Source organism: Chenopodium album, chromosome 4 (genome assembly GCF_948465745.1).
Source record: "Chenopodium album chromosome 4, dcCheAlbu1.1, whole genome shotgun sequence".
NCBI lineage: Eukaryota > Viridiplantae > Streptophyta > Magnoliopsida > Caryophyllales > Amaranthaceae > Chenopodium > Chenopodium album.
Genome location: NC_137837.1, coordinates 66738181 through 66760863, shown reverse-complemented (window position 1 = coordinate 66760863; position 22683 = coordinate 66738181). Strand labels below are relative to the sequence as shown.

Genomic DNA, 22683 nt, shown 5'->3' with positions numbered 1-22683 from the left:
TTCTACGAAGTTTCTAATCTCCTTTTTAACTAGATATTCTTTTTAATCAAATTATCTCTTTTTTTGTAGCCACCTATCAAGTAAAGTTAGGTGTTCATATTTAAGGACTGTTAAGCAGCCACTAAGTCATAAACTATGTTCCGCAAGAGAAAATACAAGTCCATCTTCATGGTAAACAAAAAAAATGTTTATCTAATAGCATTTCTGTAAATAATTAAACAAATTTTATTAAATGTGGAAATATTTTTTGTTTATCATGGGCTCCCTCGCTTGCCGGCTTGTACCATATTACACCATCAATATATACACCTTTACACTTTCAAGAGTTCTGATTTTAAAGAGCTTAAGACTCGCCCTATTCTAAACAGTTTTACCATATGCTAAGCTAAGAAATGTGGTAGGACTTAGGAGTAAAATACGGGATTGAAGAAGCTAATGACAACATTCCAACAGGCTGAAGGGGGGGGGATCAAAACAAAACAACAAATTTCATGATTGGGATTGATAAGAGCAGACATCTTATATAAACAATTAAATACCACTACAGTAGTAGATCAGTTCTACCAAAGGTGCATTACAGATTTTTACTAGGCTAAAACAGAGATCTCAACTTCAATAGTATGTAGAAATATCATAATTGACGTACATATCAAGCATACAGCAGATCAGAAAATTTTCAGCAATGATAGACCATGTTTATTATGTACAAGGGAAAATCAGGATGACCATCGAAAAATTAAGCGCAATCAACTATCAGCAGCAGCCCAAGAATGTCAGTTCATATACATGCTATGATTAGTGCATGTCTATACGGTGAAGAAGTCCTCTGGAACATAGAACTTCAACCCAACATCCTGCATAACAAGTAAAAACATGATCATACACAATCAACCATACTTATCAGCATCCTAAAAGTCGAGAATTTTAACCAGCTATTGCAGAAAACCTCAACCAGAGAGCCATAGAGGTAGCTCTGTTGGGAACAAACCTCCTCAAGCAACAAAAAGGGTTAGAGGGTTTTGGGAAGGTTATACTAGCGTTCAATGAAATTTAGCTAACCACTTTTGACAGTGTCACATAAGCAACGCCAAAAGTTAGCGGTTTTTCAAATGCAATGCATGTAATAGATAAAAGCCTAAAAGTCATCACGGTAATAATACACGAGGCTTGGTCACTCAAGAGAGTTGCAATGCTCAAGTTGAATAACTAAAAATTGAATATATATATCATAGACATTCAGAAGCAAGCATAAACCGCTTGCATTTTACTGACACTGTAGGCCAGTTTATTTTAATTGATTCAAAAGAAATCCCAGCCCTCACTCCTCAGCACAATACACTTTGTGCAAAAACCTACTCTAATACGAAGTAGATATTTTCTTTCAATCTCCTTAATATGACATTTCTTTGAATAACAGAAGCTACTTTAAGCTACAAACCAATCTAATTTGATCCTCATTTTTTCACCATATTGTCGAAGGCAAAATTGTGATTTTAGTATTGTTTCTATCCTTGTAAGAAATTGATAAGATGACATCAATCAAGTTGTTCAACAAAGAAACCTACAGGCTACAGCAATACCTGAGCAAATTTGATATCAGCATCACTGTGATCATTTTTCCTCCCAGCTGCATCCCCGACATAAAAGGACCTGCCCACAGGAAAGCTTATAGCATCTCATAAATGATAGGGACAGGAAATATTGTAGTTTTACTTGTATTACATTATCCTAACCAGACAAAAAAGTTTTTCACAAAGTGGAGAGAGAAATTACTGATCCATATCAACTGGAATTCCAGAATTAAAGTGCTGTTCCATAACATGCCACATTCCAGTTTTGGGTTTACGGTATGGGTCTGTAGGTCCAAAACCGCATGCTATGTATACCTGTAAATAAATTATTATTGTATCACCTACTAGGTCTTGCAAGTCAAAGCAACACATTAATATATTGACTTAGCAAGCATGACATGACAATTCAAGTCTCAGAAATAAAGCAAAAAAACTTCCCACTTTATCCAATGCCTGGTAAACAGCTAATCAATCTTATAAACAAACAATATTATATCAAACATCAAAAGCCTTTGCTACTCAGACTTAATTGCTCGTGTCAGTCTGGGACATGTTGGGGTGTCAAGGATCCGACATTGGTACATGAGACGATATGAAGAGCCTGGATAACATGAGTCAAAAGCTACAACAATATAAACATTGCTAATAGCAATTACATATCAACTATTTGATAAAACTCAAAAACTTCAAAAAAAAATGAAATTGGCATGCTATATAACCTTTTGATCTATAACAATGGCTCGAGCCATCCATGTATCCCTCAATTTTCCATATAAACATGTTTTCATTCATTAAATATCTCTGTATCTCCTTAGAAGAAAAATGGCGATCTAACTACTAAAGTCAGTAGTCACCTGTTCAAGCTTCACCAACATTTTTCTGTCTCTCAGGCTATCATCCAGCTTAGCTACTTTCAGTTGTATTATATGGACTTTACTTATACTTTCTGCATAACGAGGTCTTTTCGTTCTTTACATTTTTTCATGAAAATGCTGGGTGGGGAGTAAAACTAGAAACTCCATTTGATGTTAACTGATCACTTAACTAACTTCTTGCATTTCATATTACTTGTCATTCAAATTTCTATGCATTATAACTTCTAATGCATGAACTAACAATTACTATACACTTGGGCGTAGCCTTTGATGAAGATACATTAAAACCTCACTCCGTTCATCTGGTGAAAAGCAAACTAGAAGTCAATTTTATTTTCCTTTCCCCTATTCATCTTCGATCATATTAATCTATGACAAGGAGAAATAAGCTTCTTCGTTATTGACATACATAAGTTTTTCCTTGATTTATGGATTGGCACAGAACGTATTATATTCAATATAGGCAAAGTTCAATCACATCTAGTAAGTGGAAGAGTTCAAAATCATAACAAGAAGGGTTTTGACATACAGTCAATGGTAAGTAAAAAAGGTACTAAACTACTAAAACTCAACACCATTACACCATAACCTCATTAGACCAGTAATATTAGCAACACGAACACATCTACAGCTTTTATACCTGAATCGGGACTTTCACAAGGTTGATAAAGTTGTTCAGGCGTCCAACTTTTGAATCCACAGCTTTCTGTCTCTTATTCTTCCAGCGGTCTATATTGGATTCATTAGTAAATATGACCTGAAATAGTTGCAGTCCTATTAAAGACATTCTAAGGAAAAGAGAGCACCAATAAATAGATAAGTCGCCTTTTTTTTCACTTGGAGTTGGGGGAAGGGAAAAAGGGAGTCAAATTCTGGAGAAGTGGAAGAGGAGATGCAACCAGCTTGTAGCCATCATTGTACAGCTTCTGCAATTTGTCAGGTATTGATGGATACATAAGGGACCAGGCATCTGCACCAGTCCTAATAAAATGAGCTGACATAAGATTGTCTGCAACTTATTACATCAAAGTATCATTCTATAGAAAGTTAAAAGATCATCTGTCAAATCATAGAAACTAAGGAGTAAATTTCAGTTGACCAGAGCAAGGAGAAATCCATTCAAGCTTCAAATTATCTGACTATTTGTGAGCTTATTGATGATACAGTTATACACCTAATATATAGGATTTTCTAATACATAGAATAACACTCCCATTAATACAAGTATATAGCCGAGTTAAATAAGGGAGATGTTGTAATCATGATAATAGAAGTGAAAGAAAAGAGCTATTGACCTTACAGGAAACAGGCACCCAAATAGCCTTTTTAAGTTTTTAGTACAGAAAAATCTGGAAAATTTTTTAAAATATTCTTCGACAATGAAAGAGGCAAAATTACGCATTGTACTGGCTCCAAACAGAAGCTTGCATAAATGAGGTAGTGTCTGCAATCTTTGCATATTGAATTTATACTGTGCATTTACATTATGAGCTCTATACTTATGCAAGTAAAATATTTTACAGTGCTTACGCAACATCCTGTTTGCAGAGCTTCACTCCCTTTTTTTAATCTCTCTGTCAGGGTAGGGGGGGGGGGGGGTGTTCTAAAATAGTCAGCTCATGTACAATATGTTTGAAGATAAAATTTTAGTCCATGTAGCCGACCCCATCTTTGGGATTAAGGCTCTGATAGTTGTTTTAATTGCCAGTCACATGAAACATCCAACAACTAAATAAAATAAAATTAAAAAAAAAAATGCATACAGACTAAAGTAGTAAGGCAACTTTCTGTGCTGTTGAACATACCTCTTCACATCAGTGTTTGCAAGACATCCATCAAAATCAAATGCGGCAATTTTACTTGAATCTTGTAGGCCAGCATCCTACTCAGGGATAAAAAAAGCAGAACAGAAGTAAATTAGGTGAAAATGCATCTTGTAAGAAATACTCACAAAATATTTCAAAGAAACTACTACTCCCTCCGTCACTTTTCTATGGTTACGTTTGGTTTTTTACCCGGGTATTAATTAAAAACATTGGAAGTATGTAAAATGAGAATATTTGTTCAGGGAATAGGTAAATATCTAGGTATATTGCGTCCAAAAAAAAAAAATCTAGGTATATGAAAAGATTTTCTTTGGGAGTGGTAAAGATTTTGGTAAATGGAAATAGTTGCTTTGGGAATATGTAAATAATTTTGGAAAATGGGAATAATTGTATTGGAAATAGGTAATATAAGGGTAAGTGTATTGGGAGTGTGAAACATGAGAGTAAACGCATAAAAAAAGTATTCTATTGAGGAAAGTTTAGAAATGTAAGATGCAACCACGGAAAGGAGACACCCAAAATAGAATATGTAACCATACGAAAGTGACAGAGGGAGTATTTAGATAATGCTGAACCATGGAAATATGCAAAGAATATGGACAGCTACCTCCCTTAGTCCATGAAAGAAGCTACTATCTAAAAAATGTTGAATCATGGGTACATTCAAAGAATATGGACACATACCTCCCTCAGTCCATACAAGGATTGAAGAGTCCAAACATATTTATAATTAAAAGGAAAAAAAATGATTTGCTTGAATTATGAAAATTATAAGACTGACAAAAAAAGTGTATTTCAGCAAAAAAAAAAAAAAAAAAAAAAAAAAACAGCATTAATTACGTTTGGAATCTGAAGCTTATATTCCTCATACAACATAACATGACCTAAACCTCTGAGTTGAGAAATGTCTCACCTTCTCAAGAAATATGATGCTATGAAATGCTTTCCAATTTGGCAGTAATGTAGCTCCCTGGATCAGAAAATGTGATATCAGAATAATAACAAAGCAAAATTGACCATCTCAAACGAAATTTCAACCATCAAAATTAGAAAGCATTGATCAACTTATTATGGGCAAAACTGCAAAAGGCCTCAAAAAAGTCAGCTTGAGAAGGCCATTTTATAGCAAAAGGAGTATATGTGAAGAAGTAAACGATTAACAGCTAAACATAATACTGTCACGTACAGCTAGAAGATGTAAAAAGGAGGGAAGATGAGAAAATATGAATAAAATTGGACACTAAAAATTAAAAGTATTTTGTACCTGGTATATATCCTTTATATCAGATGTTGCAAGTGTAATCTTGACATTTGCCTCCTCGCTCACAGAAAGCTAGAAGAAGTCGTGTCAAAAAAGAGAGGAAAAAAAATGGACAATTGAAATATGCTTAGACTCTTTGCTGCCTTTGTATCCCCAAAACATCAACACTTAAATATCATACAACTTTCCAGACATGCTTACCTAAGTCACGTCCTAGAAAGTTCACCAAGCAACGGTGAGACCCTTGGAAACAAAAGGCATTTTCCTTACCTGCAATTTCTTCGAACTTTCTTGCTTCTCTACAGCATCATCACTATCTCCGCGCTGTACAAAGTAAAACAAATGTGATGTAAATTGTATTACCATTGTAACATAAACTTGTTTACAGTACTACATTGAATGGATTAGCCATTAAATACACATAACATGCAATAAAACATCTTGGGCATTCTTGGATTGAGGGAAATATATTATTAGGGTAATAAAAGTCAAACTAAACAAAATGAAAGTAAAGTAAATAGGGAAGGAGATAGTGATGGCGTTCTTGTAAGAAAAATTGTGTAGTGATGGTGAGGTATGAGGTGAAGAAAGAGACCCATTTTGGGGATAATAGTTACACTAGGAAGAGGGTGTGTAACTATTACCCTCAAAATGAGGGTAATATTCCTCCATCTCCCTCTTTTTCTCATGGAATAACTACCTTATTTCATTTGTAGAAACCTTACCTCCTACAACAACACCTCTTATTACTAATGTCTTTTCAAGTTTGACTTTTATTAACCCCTTAATACTCCTACAACAACACCTTTTATTACTAATGTCTTTTCAAGTTTGACTTTTATTAACCCCTTAACATATTACCCCCAATCCAAGCATGGCCTTAAAGGGAACACCTAAATATGAAATGAGCTTTTAGGTGTCCAAAATTATGCATTTATGTAAGCAACCATTCTGTTTTTGAATTCCCTCATTTTAGTTACCACTTATCAGTTATATACATATAATTCAATATTAATAAAGCATGAGATTGCAAAGAGTTGCTTGAAATGATTTCTTAGCTATTAAGTCATATAACTCTAAAAACCTAAAAAGGGGTCATATATTTGTGTTGGTGTAAACAAGCCTTCACAGCTAATTGTACACATTTGCTACCTGACAAAACATAACTGTGTGCGTGCCGCGGGCATTGCAATGAATTGCTCAAAATCAGCAAGGCACAGTGATTTGGAGAAATTAGCAGAGAGACATCTTAACTTATGTCATAGACTCATAGGAGAAGAATTCATTTCATTAATTGCATGCAAAACTGAATTTGTTCCAATTTTCAATCTGATTTTTTTTTTCCCCATCTCAGATTCTGACTACTTTGCTCATCAATTTTCATTGACAATATTCTCTCCCTTAAACAGGATTAAGGAAATAACACAACTATCTTTTTACCTTCTTTTTCTTGGAAATGTTTTGTTCCTGTCCAGCAGCTGCATCATCATCGACATCCTTCTCCTACAGAAGCAGTAATGAGTATTGAGTAACTGGTGTACCAAAATTCTCCTAGTATACGAAACCAAGAAACTCAAACACATAAAACCCAAACATCATCCACTAAACGAGTCAAAATGGAAAAAGGAGAGGAGCAGGAACTTCGAGCATCATCCAGCCCGAAGTTCCATTAAATTCAAATTTTGGTCAACAAACCCAAACTTAAATTTTAAATGAGTAACATATCGAGTTTGAACTCATAAATTCGTGGTTAAATAATCATAATCAGCCTCTAAGGGCTCCAACTAAATCAAGACCACCACCACCACAACAACAACAATGCCTTAGTCCCAAAATGATTTGGTGTCGGCTTAACTATATCCAAACCAATGAAACCAAAATACACCACAACAACAACAACAACAATGCATTAGTCCCAAAATGATTTGGCGTCGGCTAACTATATCCAAACCAATGAAACCAAAATACAAATTTTACAATCAACAATAACAATTAAACTCAAACCTTGCCAAGTTCCTCCACCAATTTCTTCATAGCCTCTTGATCGTCGCTCTACATTAAATTCAAACAAACAACAAAATGTCAAAATTATTACTATTAACCTCCATCTCTCTTGAGACCAGCCACATTTGACTTATTGCAATTAAATAATTGATTCAAGACCAAGTAAACCACGAGAAAAACATTATAAATATGAGTATATGACGTACTAAATTCAACAGATATAAAACAACATTGGTGAAATTCTCCTCAAGAAAAACCTCAATCAATCAATTAACACACAATTAAAATAAAATTGACCAAAGATAATGTAGCTTTTAGAGACGGAGGGAGTAATTAAAACACCTTAAGAGAATCAAACCCTCGAATAGCCGAAAGAGACGAAACGGAGTTAGACTTAAAGGAGAAGCAGTGGAAATGGTGCCATTTAGTGGCGTCAAACCCTCGTTGTTTGTCTTTGGTGACAACACCCAACCTCAATGCATTAGCAGCAATTTTTTCGGAGCAAGTTTTGCAAGCGGAGCGATTCGATTTAGCGTACTCGGCGACGAAGGAGGACGCCATTGGAGGCCGAGCTTGGAGGTGGAGGAAGGAGGGTTTAGAGGTAGGGTTATTGAGGAGGAGAAGAGGTTGATGAGAGAGAAGTAGACGGCGAGGAGAGAGAAAGGATATGGTGGTGGTGGTGGAGACGGCGGCGATGAGCATTCAGGGTCCTGGGTTTGTGGACTTTGAGAAGTAAGGGTCTCCCGCCAAAGTTTTGACTATTACGGAAAGGAGGGCGAGTACTTTATAATGTTACTTATCTACGGAGTAAAGTCTTAAGTTCTCGATTAGCCGATCATTTGGAAACGGTTTTTAATAATGGAATCTCAATACTAATCCGCTTTTACTTCCATGCATATTATCAATACTAGTACTAATAGGTAGAGCTGTCAAAAACCGACCCGAACTAGTGACTTCGAACTGTTCCGAACTGTTCCGAAAAGGAATCGAACCGTTAACAACCCGTTATGTTATAACCGTAAACTGACCCGACCCGATTTTATAAAACCTGAAACTGAACCGATCCAAATGTTTGAAAACTGTTAAGAAACCGTACCCGTTTTTCAAGCGAACCGATGCAACCCGAAACCGAGAACAGCCCGAACCGAGTACTGCCGAACCCGATATTAACCCGACCTAGTGTAAACCGAAACTGTTAAAACCCGACAAAAACCTGATTAACCCGAACCGTTTATAACCCATAACCAGTTATGACCGAACCGTTTACAACCTGTAACCGATTGCGACCGAACCGTTTACAACCTGTAACCGGTTATGACCGAACTGTTTACAACCTGTGACCGATTATGACTGATCAAGTTATAACCCATAAGTCCATAACCTATTATGACCAAATCGTTAACCCTATATAAATTCCTTTTATGAGTAATGGCTTATTGGATAATATATATTGTATTAAAAAAATCTGAAAATTATAGCTAACTTTAGATTATATTTATTATAATAAAAAATAAAAAAATAAATAAAAAATAAAAATAAAAACACTCAAATCATGATACTTTGGTAAACAGACGACAACATGACTATTTCATAATTTATTAACTTGGTAAGAGTAAAAAGTTAATTGAGAGACTAACTAAAGTAAATTGAGAAACTAAGTAAAGTGTAACTAAAGTATCTTGAGGTGAAACAAAACTAGTAACATATTAATAAAATCACCTATGAAAAATTTATTTTGTCAATGTATGGTAAGTTGGTAACTGAATAATCTAATGCCTAATGGCTGATGAAGGCTAAATCACAAATGAATGGCTCTCATTAGCTTCAGTTTAAAGAGTTCTAAGACTTTCATTGTAGATAAATAAAGCAATTCTTTGTCATTTTTGGTGACAGATCAAAAACACAAGGTCCCCAAGTATCAGATTCTCTCAAAACAAGAGTGTATTAACCATAGAATTTATACGAAGTCCTGTGACAATAGTAACCTGTTTATTAGGTAGTAGTAAGATCCACAAATCAGTAAACAAAAACACCAACCACTTAGCAAATTTACTTTAGAAAACTAAGCAGAAATTATATAAAACAAAAATTATCCACAATGCAGTCGAGCAGCAGCAGCAACCACACTCAATCACTAGAGGAACATCCACAAGGCAGTGGAGTAGCAGCAACCAAAAATAGCAGCAGAAACAGATGCATCAGGAACCTCAACCAAAAAATCAGCTGCACATCAAGATCAACAGATGTATAAGTACGTGCCTTGCTCAATTGCAACTCTAACTCTTCCCTAGGAAGAAGTAATTTAAAGAGTAAAAAACACGGTGTAAAACAAAGCAAACATCTCTTCCCCTAAAATTAAAGACGGTGTAACTAAAATAAAATGTGAATAAGAAATCATAACTATAACTAACATAAGAAATCATAAATATTCCATGGCAAAAAAATAGAGCAAAAACCAAAAAAAAAAAAAAAAAAAAAAAAAAAAAAAAGAAACAAGAGCATAACCAGCAAGTTAGTGGCACCAAGTGGAAGAGACAACAAAATACTAATTTGATGTTGCACTATCAGTTTCAGTTGACACTTCTTTACCAATTTCAAGAACATCTTCATCAATATCGGTATCATAACCAAGAAACCAATTTTGAGTGGTTACCAACATCTCTACATTTTGGGAAGAAGAGCACTCCTATACTTCGTCAAAACACGACCTCCCATGCTAAATGAAGATTTAGAAGCAACCAATGTTATAGGAATGGCCAAAACATCTCTAGCAACACGAGATAATGTAGGATACAACTCAACTTGTCCTTTCCAAAACTGGAGAATATCAAATTTTTCTCCCTTTGCTACTTTTTTTCGAGGTAGGGCCAAATAAGCATCAAGATCAACAGTTAGGCTCCCCATTGAATCATCATCATCATCGGTAGCACCACACTTCTAAAATAATGACAAAAAATATTTTAATCAATTAATACAAGATAAGACATGCAAAATCATTAATAAACTAATTAAAACAAATATTCACCTTATATGCGGCTGACAATGCAAGAAACCTACCGCCATCATCATCACCATTATTAAATTCATTAAATGGTGTACTGGATTTTTCCCTTGAACTAGAAGTAGGTTGTTGAGTAGAATAGAAAGAATACATTTCAATAAGAGAATCCATTACCCTTTTTACCTTTGCGTCAACAGCCTCTCCAACGTATAACAAGTTGTATAATTGCCTCACACGTTGAATCTTATAACGAGGGTCAAGAACAGCAGCAATTGAAAGAATTAAAGAATAATCCTCCCAATAATTCTCAAACTTCTCCAACATCATTGATGCCATAGGCGAAAGCTTAGGGTCTTTATGAGCTTCGGTGATATAATACTCAATAAGAAGCACATTCTCAAAATACAAATTAGAAGTAGGATATTGAGAACCAGAAAACAAAGTGGTAATGTTATAAAATGGCAAGAGAAAGTCGCAAACATTTTGAATAGTCTCCCACTCATCATCTGTGAGTTTATAATCAACCCCCAAAAACCTACTGATATATCTTTTGATTGCAAGCTTAGCTTGTAAAGCTTTTTGAAGCATCAAGTATGTGGCATTCCAACGAGTGACAACATCAAGGCGCAATTTACCATTAAACACACACTCAACCTCAGAAACAGCTAGCTCAAATTGAGTGAGCCTAGAATCAGAGCCATCAATATATTTCACCACTTCACGCAACTTATCAACACTTTCATCAACAAACTCTAAACCTTTTCTGACAATTAGATTCAAGACATGAGCACAACAGCGAACATGGAAAAATTTGCCTCCACAAGGAAGAGGAGAACAATTCATGACATCTTTCCTAAGAAAGCCAACCATCACATCCATAGAACGGGCATTATCAACGGTCATACTAAAAACTTTATTTTGAAGGTTCCATTCTTTGATCAAATTAAAAATAAATCTTTCCACCTCTAAACCAGAATGGGGAGGTTGACAATATCTGAAATTCAGTATTTGAGACTTGAGACCCCAATCATTATCCACATAATGAGCCGTCAAAGTAAGGTAGCCGCGATTAGTACAGGCAGTCCACAAATCACAAGTAAAACTAACCTTGCTACTAATTTTACCCAAAGTATCATACAACAAAGCTTTGAATTGGTCATGCTCAACAATACAATACTTAAGAACAGTGTTCCTACAAACATGCTTTACATTCTTCTTCAAGTAAGAAATTGCTTCCCTGAAATATTTATGCTCAACCATTCGCAAAGGATATGAATGACAAATAACAGCTTTATCCCACTTACTCAACCAAATTTTTTGATCAAAAGAAGATTGATCCGCAGAATCTATTTCCTCTTTAGGTGCATGAGGACATATCTTAAAATGATGTCTACATGTTGAAGTACCCATGCCAGATTCTGCTTTGATAAGTGCTCCACAATAGTTACACGTAGCATAAGTGGTAGTTGGTTTTTGACCTGGTTTAGGTATTTTACCATCAAGAATTTCACTCATAACAAAATGTTTCCAAATATCTGCTCTTCGTCCACCTTTAGATACTTGGCCTCTACCTTTAGCAACTTGTAAACTTGGGGGAGTGACAGTAGCGCATTGGTTCTCTACTGTTTGATTTTGAGACTCCATTGTTTCAAAATATGAGTCTCTTTCATCATCAAATTCATTTTGACTATCCACACTTTAAAAGCAGAAAAAGGACATAAAATTAGTTATTTAATCGTCAAAATTTCATTTCTCTAAAGTATTTCAGGTGTTATAAAATTTACATTGAAGATTAAATTTCTACAAAAAAATAAAAATAAATAAATAATAAAAAATAAAAATAAATAAATAGTACGTAGGATACAACAAAGATGAAGAGGTTCCACAAAATGGCTTCATGTTTCCAGCCACTCATTATATCTTAATTATTTCAATTCATTGAAAACTTTGTATCATCACTTTTATCAGTTTATCACATCATTTTTAATTTCTCCTTGGACATACTTTACATACCCACAACCCACCTTTGTATTACTTCTAGATGATGCAACATATTATTTTTCTACCTATTCTCTTTCTAGCTATAAAAATCAAATGCTCTCTATTTCACATCACCCAACATCCCAGCGAACACCCTCCCCCTCTCAACCTACCACTCTCTTGTACACAACTACACACGCTGCCACCCCTCTGTTTTGAGAGCATACCGCACCACTTCTCCGGCAATGGGCTCCTTATTCACAATGACTAACCTGTTTTGAGAAACCCAACTTTATCACTTAAAGCTATAAACATGTAATTAATTTATCACTTAAAGCTGTCACAAATTAAAACCTAAGAATTCACGTATACATCTAATACAATATGCACACCACCTGTTCGACATTATGTCTCAAAGACCCAAAATTTACTTTCACTACTAAATTTTGTGGGAATTACATAAAATAGCATTATATTCAAGAATTTACTTCTGGGTTTTTATAGATTCAAGCAAAATTTAGCAACACAAAGAAGAGACAAGAAAAAGGGTTTTCAAAGTTCAATTATTACCTGCGTATTGGTGGGTAGCGGAGGCGCGTTCCTTGTGAGTTCTTGCTGATCGCCTGATTGGGTGGTGAATTGGTGATGAACCGTGCTATTAAAGTTATAATTGAAGGAGAGTTGAAGAGGATAACCGTGATTATAGGGTTTGAATGAAAAAAATTGAAGCAGAGTTGAAGTTTGGTGATTTTGATTAGGGGGTTTTTTTTTTGTTTGTTTTTTTTTTAGGGGATTTTTTTTTACTACGTATTAGGTTTCATTATTGGGAAGATGAATAAGGCCATTGGATTAAAGATGAGTTTAATCAGCGGTTGTGAGGGTGTTTTGATGAGGGGGTATGGATTCTAATCCGTGTTTTTATCGAGTGGCCAATGAGAATTAACGAATTATAACTCAATTTAATACTATTAAAGAGATTATAACAAACTAACTAACTAACTATTACTAGCTTACTGTTATTAGTAACTTACTAACTTGCTAGTTAAAACAAAATATAAATTCAAGTCTATAACTAATAAAATTAAAGTATAAATTATAATTATTACTATAAATATATAACGTGTTTATAACCTGACCAATTACAAGTTTACAACTCAATTCGTTCTAATTCATTACTCGATCAATGTTGTCTTTAAACCTTTATTCAATTTTGACATGTTTAGTACCCGTACATTTCAATATTTTATGACCCGATAAATCCATTATCTATATGACCAGACTTGATTATGACTTGAGTCAATTGACTCATTTCAACTCATTATTCAATTAACCCAACTTATTTTTAACTCATATTAATTAACCGAGCATATTTATGACTGAAACCAAATTTCAACTTGTTCTAATTTTCGTTACCTATTCAACCTAACTTGTTTAACTCATAACTCGATTTTAATTTGATCTGATTTGAATTCGTGTATGAGTCGTAACCTAAGTCATTTGATTTGAATTCGTGTATGAGTATAAATGTATGAGTCATAACTTGTTATATGTACTATATGACCTAATAAACCCAATTCTTTATAACCTGCTCAATCATATCCTAACTCACTTGATTTGTTTAACTCACTATTCAATCAACCCAGCTTGTTTTGTGACCCTTATTAATTAATTGTGACTTTGTGAGTTAGGATTTTACCCAATTCTTCATAACCTGCTCAATTATATCCTAACTCACTTGATTTGTTTAACTCACTATTCAATCAACCCAACTTGTTTTATGACCCTTATTAATTAATTGTGACTTTGTGAGTTAGGATTTTACCCAATTTGTTTTGAATCAAAACTCGTTTTAAATCGACTGAGTTCAACCGGAACCGATTATAACCCGACCCGATTATAACCCGACCCGATTAGGACCCGATCTGTTTTGACTCAAAAACCGTTCTAAATTGGAAAACCCCGTTTTCAAACTGACCAAGTTAACCCGAACCGATTATGACCTGAACCGATTACAACCCGACCCGATTAGGACCCGATCTGTTTTGACCCAAAACCCGCTTAAAACCGAAAAATCCATTTTCAAACTGTTGAATTCAACCCGAACCAATTATGACCCGAACCGATTACAGACCGATCTGATTAGAACCGAACCCGAATAGAAACCATAGTTAAAAAACCTAAACCGAACTGACCCGATTTTATTTAAAACCGAATTGAACCGACCCGTTAATTATTTAAACCCGTTATAAACCGACCCGTTACAAACCGAAATCTGATAAACCGAACCGAAAACCAAACCGAAAAACCGATTGACACCTCTACTAATAGGCTATTGGTGTAGTGATAAATGAGACTACACTTGGTACGGAGCATGCATATTATCAATACTACTACTAATAGGCTATTGGTGTAGTGATAATTGATAAATGAGACTACACTTGGTAAAGAGAACTCGCGTTCGATCCCCCGTAACAATAATTGGGAGGGGATTGGAACATGTTCGATCCCCCGCAATAACAATTGGAAGGGGAGTGGAACCTAATCACCCAGAATTGATCCCCGAATCCGAATTAGCCTAAAGAGGGAACTAGATGGAACACTAATAAATAAATTGGAACGTGTTCGATCCCCCGCAATAACAATTGGAAGGGGAGTGGAACCTAATCACCCAGAATTGATCCCCGAATCCGAATTAGCCTAAAGAGGGAACTAGATGGAACACTAATATATATATATATATATATATATATATATATATATATATATATATATATATATATATATATATATATATATATATATATATTATCAACACTACTCTGTTTTTTTTTCTTCTTCTTTTTGCATCAATTAAGGGTGCACAGATTTTAAGGAGGGTGAACTTGTTATGCGAAGTACTATTGTCATTATATATATTTGATATCAAAATATATACTACTCCGTAATGCACAAAAATCTTTTACTCTATAATTACAATTTTAGGAATTAATGCACAAAATAAAAATAAAAATAGTGTAATGTTTAATTTTTGTACAAGCTTTATTATTGTGTAATTATTAAGGAGTTACATGTTAAGGGAAATTGTTATATGCATATGAAGAGTTTATCAATTAAACTAATCATAAATACATGAAGGTTAATTAATGCATGACGTTTTTCAATCATTAATGATATGGTATGAGTTGGCGACACGTCATATGCCAAATGGAAAACTTGGTGACACGTGGCAAAACAGCATGTCTTGCCATGAGTTTTAATAATATATATTGATTGATTGATATATTGATTGATTGATATTGATATTGATGTATTGACGTGAGTGGATGAATAATTTATCATAATAAAAGTAATATAGGGACCATAAAAGTGAAAGTATGTGTGAGAGAAATGATAAATTAATTTGAGTGACGTTTAAAGTAAGAAAGAGACATGATAAAATACACTATAAAGTTACTATATACTACGTATAAGTGATGCAAATAAAAAAAATGAAGAAAAAAAAAACACACACACACATAAAAGGTAAGTGATGCAAATAACTAATTAAAAAAGAAAAGATGTGAGCAAGAACTATAAAAATGAGTAGTTCCCGTTCAAAAAAAAAAAAAAATGAGTAGTTCCATCCTTCCACACTTGTAATTCCATGCAGATTATCATTGTTGAAAATAGGCTTTTGTGTAGTTTAAAGCCCCAAAAAACTTGAAAATAGTTTTTAACACCTTAACCCTCCCCCCCCCCCCCCCCCCAAAAAAAAAAAAAAATTAACACCAATTTTTTTTTTTTTAAAAAAATTGATTTTACCACCACTTAACAATTTTTGTCCAAGAATCTGTTAATTGGGTCCACAATGCATGCCAGGTGTCGCTTTGTGTATGGTAAAACAAAAATTAAATAAAAAACCTAAAACTACCCAGCGCCACCATCGCCTCCCTGCTCTGCGCCCTCACCTAGCGCAGCGCTAGCCAACCCACCCTCTCCCTTTCCCGCAACCTTAACAACCAACCTGCGCCAAATTGTAGCCCCCTTCCCCAAAAATTGAGCATGATTTCACCCTCTAATAGCTGAAGTCGGCTTGTTTATGCCTCTCAACCCCAAAAACCGCCGATTGCGACCAATTTTGTGGTCGTTTTAGAATTTAGGGTTTCGTTTGGACAGTTTAAGGGTGCGAGAATGGGAGGGGGATGGGTTCTGGTGGTTGGGGCTAGGGAGGAGGGTGGGTTCCGGTGGTCGGGGTTAAGGCTGGGTTGGGGAGGTGGTGGGTTATGGTGCCGGCATGTTAAAGCTGAGTGTGTGGGTGGGGATGTGGGGGGTGGTGGTGGTTGGGTGGCTATAGGACATCTCTCACAAATGTTCGTACCATGGAAAAGACATCTACAACAAATGGTCTATAAATTTTTTGGTGATAAATTACTACTATTTCCGACACTAATATAACTATCTCTAATGCTTCTTCTTTTACTGCCCAATGCTTCCATAATAAATGCATTATGTCGTGCATTGATTAGAATAAAAAAAGTGGCGATGGTGGTGGCGGTAGAGTGGTGGTGGTGATGGTGGTCAGGGTATTAGTGGTCAACCTGGAGGTGGCACTGTAGGTGTTTTGGTGTGGTGGTTTGAATTTGTGGTTTGAAGGTAATTAGGGATGAGGAAGTAATAACAATTGAAAATATAAGAGTACGTGACATGGTCATTAACAATGTCACCTTAAGTAATATTTTGTCGTCTAATAGTAATTCAGTTATTTTATGATTTTATTACTTAGGCTTATGATGGGCGTTAGAACGGTCGCACATTCCACACTCAATGATAAGTAAGAGTTCGGTCCACAAGGAACATGATATGGTTGCTAAAGATCTTAACACTTAAGCTAATTCGAAGTCTATGGTGAATTGAGGTTCGTCAAGTAGACAAACAAACTATGGTTCTAATTCAATGGATTAAAGACACTAGGGAATGGAATCCACTCAACCAAGACAATTAGGCAAACAGGGAGTAAAATAGACAAGGTATAGCAAGGACTATATGTAAAATAAACCTCATGCAATTAGAAAACAACTCACACTACCAAACTTAGATTCTTCATCAGTTTTGCAATAGAAGATACATAATCAAATTGCAATAAGTAATGACATACTCAATTCACATTTCCATGTCAAACTTAGCATATCATGCTATCAAGCTCCTAAGTCAATAGTAGCTAATCCTATCATGAAAAACTAACAAGCAATCTCATACAATCAATTTAATTGCAATACAAACATCAATACTTCTCCCACATTTGCATAACTAACCCAAAAGGTTGAGCTTCACCCAACCCCTAGCAAGAAGACTACTCACAACTCATATTAATCAACATGCAAACAAGTATTAGGGTTCTAACTACTTCAATAATTAGGGAAAAATGGTTAACAATTGAATAAACTATCATCCAACAACAAATCATCAAGAACTAAAAGGATTCAAGTAACATGCAAAATACCAAATAAAATCAGAAATTAAGTAGAAGAAGGTTGAAGAAATTACTAATTGAAGCTTCAAATGTTGATAACAAAGTGCCAAACCTTGAGAATATCTCTAAAAATTCACTACTATAATGATTAATTTGATGAAAACTAAACTAAATTACCAAAGTGGATTGTTTCAAACAAAGAGGAGTTGCTAAAAACTATGCTATTGTTGTCTAACTCACAAATGAACTAAAGGGGAAGTATTTATACTCCCCGAATTACATAGGTTAATTCGTCAAAATAAAACGGATTTCCAGTGAGGAGCGCCCGCTCATGAGTGATGTGCGCCCGCTCCCTTGTTCCTTAGCATATAGCAGAATTAAGCTTGAAGGGGAGGAGTGCCCGCTCCATGGAGGGTGCACGCCCGCTCCTCCCTGCTTCACCTTAAGGCAGATTGTAGCGAAGCAGCTAGGAGCGCCCGCTCCAGCTAGGATGCACGCTCGCTCCTCACAGGTTTGGATTTAGGCAGAATGTCTTGATCACGATGGAGTGCCCACTCCTGGAGAGGTGTACGCCCACTCCACCAGGAGCGGGATCTCCTTTTTTTTCCTTCATGTCTTAAACTCCATTCCGAGCTTTGATTGCTTGTCAAAGTGAGTCATAGCACCTGCAAAACATGGACAAACACATACAAAGAGGGCGCGAGGCCGAGACACAACTTTTATAAACAAAAACGGGTTATAAAGAGGGGAAAGGATAGCAAAACCAGGTGAAAATCACCATAATAAGTGGTCAAATAAACCACTTATCAGCTTACTGCCTTGCCTTCTTGTGATTAATTTTCGTTGATATTTCTACCCCCTTCCTTTCACCCCATTGCGGCTTGCACGAATAAGCTATTCTAATGATTTCTTTTATTCAGTGGATCACTTCTTAGCTTCATTGCTTGGAGAAGGCTCCTGTTGTTTTTCCCTTGCAAAAGGCTTCTAAGAAAGAAATTACTAGTATCAGCAAAATTAGAAGCTGGATCCATTTGGATTATTCGTTTTCTCTTCTCCTAAAAGAGGCAGAATTAGCCGTGGTCTAGTTGCCATTGCAAAGATTAGATGCTTTTAGTTATTTTGTAAGACCCTTTCTGTTGTATTTAAAGAATGGAAGTTATAGAATTTAATAGAATTTCTCTGCCGTAAGGGTAAAGCTTTGTACAATTGACCCTCTCCTCTACCTTGGTGCTTTTAAAATCAAAGTTCAGTAGTTGTACTTTTATTTCTGCTTGTATTTAACTGCCTTTGTGTTTAAGATTCCGACTCTTTACAACCGGTTGTGAATCATCTTTTTGCTGTAGTACTTATTAGTGAAAATGGCAATTAAAAGTTCTAAAATCAGAATTGTTGCTATGGTTGTTAAGTGTTTTCTTTTAATTAGCACAATAGTCCCCTGCATTTCTAGGAGATGGTGAGATTGAACTAAAAGAATCCAGTGTACACTTTTTAGAGCAATGAATCAGTAGAGACTATATATTTAGCAACTGAAAAAAATTACAAATAGTAGAGTCGCTTTGCTCTAACGGCTTAACTGATGACATTGATCCTCAGTCAATTTTGGCAAATTTGGAGCATAAGCAATGATTAAGACAAAGAGTCTTGTATTTCTTGATCGATAACACAATAAGCTAAGAACATCCCAAAAATAGTGATTCATGATTGTATTAGTTCTAAACTCACAATCCAAAATACTATAGCATAAAATGCACGATTCAACTAGTGGTGAGGTGGGTGACCTGATAAATGGGCAGTGTTCGAAACAAAAACATATGATGGGTCATAAAAAAAAACACAATAAAGTAAACAATTATGGTAAACGATTGAATTTGAGAAAAACCAAAATAAAATCCAATCCAATTATATACAGTAATAATCAAACATAAAGTAAATAAAATTCGAGCAGTAGTCACGGTTTTGTAAAAAAAAAATGGTACTTGTGCACTTGCATCAACACGGATCTACGCGTGAGATACTTTGTAACACCATAGAAATTCCTTTCTTTTTAAAATACATGTTTTGCCCTGTTTAAAACTTTAAATAGTGTAGGGAATAGTTTCAAGCTTTAATCCCACTAGCTTGAACCCCACTGTGATCATACACTAAAGTACGGTGGCGTCCAAAAGGGAAGAAGATAGAGCAAAAGAGTCGCCAACAAGTTTTTAAGGAACTTGTAAACCGTTCACGAGGTGAAGGTTACACCCCTTAACGATCCAAGAGATCGTCAACTCCATAAGGTCATGAACCAAATAAGGGTTCGGGGATGAAGGTACAAATCCAACCTAAAAGAGATTGAACCTGCCCTAATAATAGGCCTCTACTTTATTCTGCTCGTATTCATGTGCGCTTTCTGATTAACATGCAATCAATAGGTTAACCCTAAACCTGTTTAATCTATGTTGGTTGAATTTAATGCACAAATAAACTATTATTGGCGATCACTTGAATTATAATCACAATTAACCTAACAAGATTATTAATTATCTTATTAAGCGTGATTGCAAATACAAATTCCCTTTAACATGCAATAAATGTGATCAAGCAATAAAGAATAAATAATGTGTATCAAGCAACATAATAAATAATCAACATCATTAATAACAATAATATTCATAATCATGATCATAATCATGTTAAAGCATAGCAAGATCCTAGGCATGATACTAACAAGATTAATAACAAACCCTAGCATGTCACTAAACAATAAAAATCAAAGCTTTAGCCCTAACATGATACTAGCAATCATAAATATTAGGAAGAGCATAAAAGGCATCATACTTTTAATCATACTTAATATTAAAGTTACCCTAGACATGACACTAGGAATTAAAATAACAATCTAAGCATGATTTCTACATCATAAAATCAATTAAAACCACTAAAGTACTTACTTGGATGCCTCGTACCTCTTTCTAATTACAAAATACACACGTTAGTAACTTCAAGGAAAATAATAATCAAAGCAATTAAATTAAATAATTGAAATAGAGATTTGGGACCAAACCCTCAGAAATTAAAACCTTTCACGTCTAGGGAGAAGGCAACTTCGAATATGGCTAGGTGTTTCTAGATCTTGCGAATGCGGAATTTTGTATGTGAAAACAAAGTTTAGAAAAGAGTTGAATAAATAATCAAGAAAATCTTGAAGAGAGTTGGTGATCGATGATGCTTGTTGATGAATGATGAAGATAGCTGGTGATTCTTGGTCCATGAAAACGGAGTTTTAGATACGATATTTATAGAGAAAATCATCCAAAAAAGATAATTTAACAAAACAGAGTCTGAAGATCGTAAAACCACATTGGCGCCAGCCCTGGCTAGTTGGCGCCAGCACCAGTGGCTAGCGCCAGGCGCCAATGGCTAGCGCCTGGCGCCAAGCCTGGTTCCAGGCGCCAAGGCCTGGGGTTGGACGCCAAACTGATTTTCCACGCGTTTTCGAAAATCTGATAAATTTCCTGTACTGGAAGATAAAATAATATAATTCCATCGAAAATGCTATTTGATCTTGATTAAAACTCTGAAGAGTCCTAATTGAATTAGAAATGATGAGAACCTTCTAGAATGTTCTAGAAGACTAAAACCATTCCTAATTGCATTAGGAATGATAAATTATATTAGGCCCTCCCCTAGATCATTAGGCCGTACATAAAGCTCAAACCGGACCCAGTTTAGTAAATTGGCCATAACTTCCTCAATATTCATCGGAATTGAGCTTATAATATATCGTTGGAAAGGTCTTTGCAAGCCCCATCCAACTACACCACTATTGGACCCATATTATGGACCAACCAAACTGGATTTGCTGTTTTCTTAAAATAAAGTTTTCAAAAACAGGGAGAAGAGAAAAGAAATAAAACTTTCCGCAACACTAGACCTTTCCACACTTTCGTTTCATTCGATTATGATTCGACGTGAAAGGCACTCATCACCGGGTTTGGTTTTGGGGAGACACAAATGGGTGTCTACAGAAGCCCCCACTTTGACTGAGTTTGGAGAAACGCAAGTTTCGAAAAACGAAAGCCAAAGTATCGATAGGGACGGAGAATGATTCAGGACGTTCTGCGATCCTAAATCAATCTTGTAACGCCGATACCTGCAAAACTAGCATTAGTTAAACAGATAAAAGAGTTAAGAAACGCGTATCTTGCACCGTCGAGCACACGTCTCTGAAAGTAACCGATTTGCCGCTTTACTGTTTTGATGACCCCCTACAAGCTAGAGAAGGCCATCCCGCTTGAAAACCGCTACGCCTTGTAACTGCTTCCAAATTAGAAGATTGCTTCGCCCGAAACTATCTTCCCCGCTGTGATAATATTCCACGTCCAAGGGAACATCATCGAAAATTATTTCTCTTGAAATAATTCTCATCCGCATTATGACCATCTTCCATGCCTTAGGAACTATGATCGAAGACAACTTCGCCCGAAATTACCTTCAGTTGTTCGTGACAACTTTCCACAATCTAGGGAACGCCACCTTGCTGTTTCGATGTTCACTCGTCTCTGAACAAAGAGCTTCTTTGAGATATGATCTTCTGAATGATGTGTCCACGCGTCTCTGAACGAAGAGCTTGATAATAGGATGCCCACGCGTCTCTGAGCAAAAGAGCTTGAAAAGGATTGTCCACGCGTCTCTGAACAAAAGAGCTTGAAAATAGGAAATGTCCACGCGTCTCTG

General features: G+C 35.5%; 1 protein-coding gene and 1 long non-coding RNA gene across 3 annotated transcripts; both read right to left on the bottom strand.

Moving 5' to 3' along the window:
* Positions 1–517: 517 nt before the first annotated feature.
* On the bottom strand, positions 518–8318 carry LOC145629214 (polynucleotide 3'-phosphatase ZDP-like). Its single transcript, XM_081681760.1, has 12 exons — positions 7880–8318; positions 7538–7585; positions 6974–7036; positions 5804–5857; positions 5537–5605; positions 5186–5242; positions 4252–4328; positions 3346–3427; positions 3087–3203; positions 1774–1886; positions 1581–1650; positions 518–854 (listed from the first exon to the last, which is right to left on the bottom strand). Exons 1-12 carry the CDS (start codon positions 8237–8239, stop codon positions 807–809), a joined length of 1158 nt encoding a protein of 385 aa, XP_081537886.1. The 5' UTR covers positions 8240–8318; the 3' UTR covers positions 518–806.
* Positions 8319–9507: 1189 nt separating this feature from the next.
* LOC145629215 (uncharacterized) lies at positions 9508–13225 on the bottom strand. Of its 2 annotated transcripts, XR_014111616.1 has the most exons (3): positions 13089–13225; positions 12692–12790; positions 9508–9760 (listed from the first exon to the last, which is right to left on the bottom strand). It is a non-coding gene; the product is annotated as an uncharacterized LOC145629215 (long non-coding RNA). The 2 variants fall into 2 exon arrangements; XR_014111617.1 differs by lacking the exon at positions 12692–12790 and having other exon boundaries at positions 13089–13219.
* Positions 13226–22683: the final 9458 nt, after the last annotated feature.

What these genes read in the sequence shown, in the direction of transcription:
- LOC145629214 (XM_081681760.1), bottom strand. Translation starts at nt 8,239, where the DNA reads ATGCTCATCGCCGCCGTCTCCACCACCACCACCATATCCTTTCTCTCT. An exon ending in AAAGTTCGAAGAAATTGCAG is followed by an intron (nt 5,606 to 5,803) that starts GTAAGGAAAATG and finishes GACTTCTTCTAG; the next exon opens with CTTTCTGTGAGCGAGGAGGC. An exon ending in GCATCATATTTCTTGAGAAG is followed by an intron (nt 4,329 to 5,185) that starts GTGAGACATTTC and finishes ATCCCTGAGTAG; the next exon opens with GATGCTGGCCTACAAGATTC.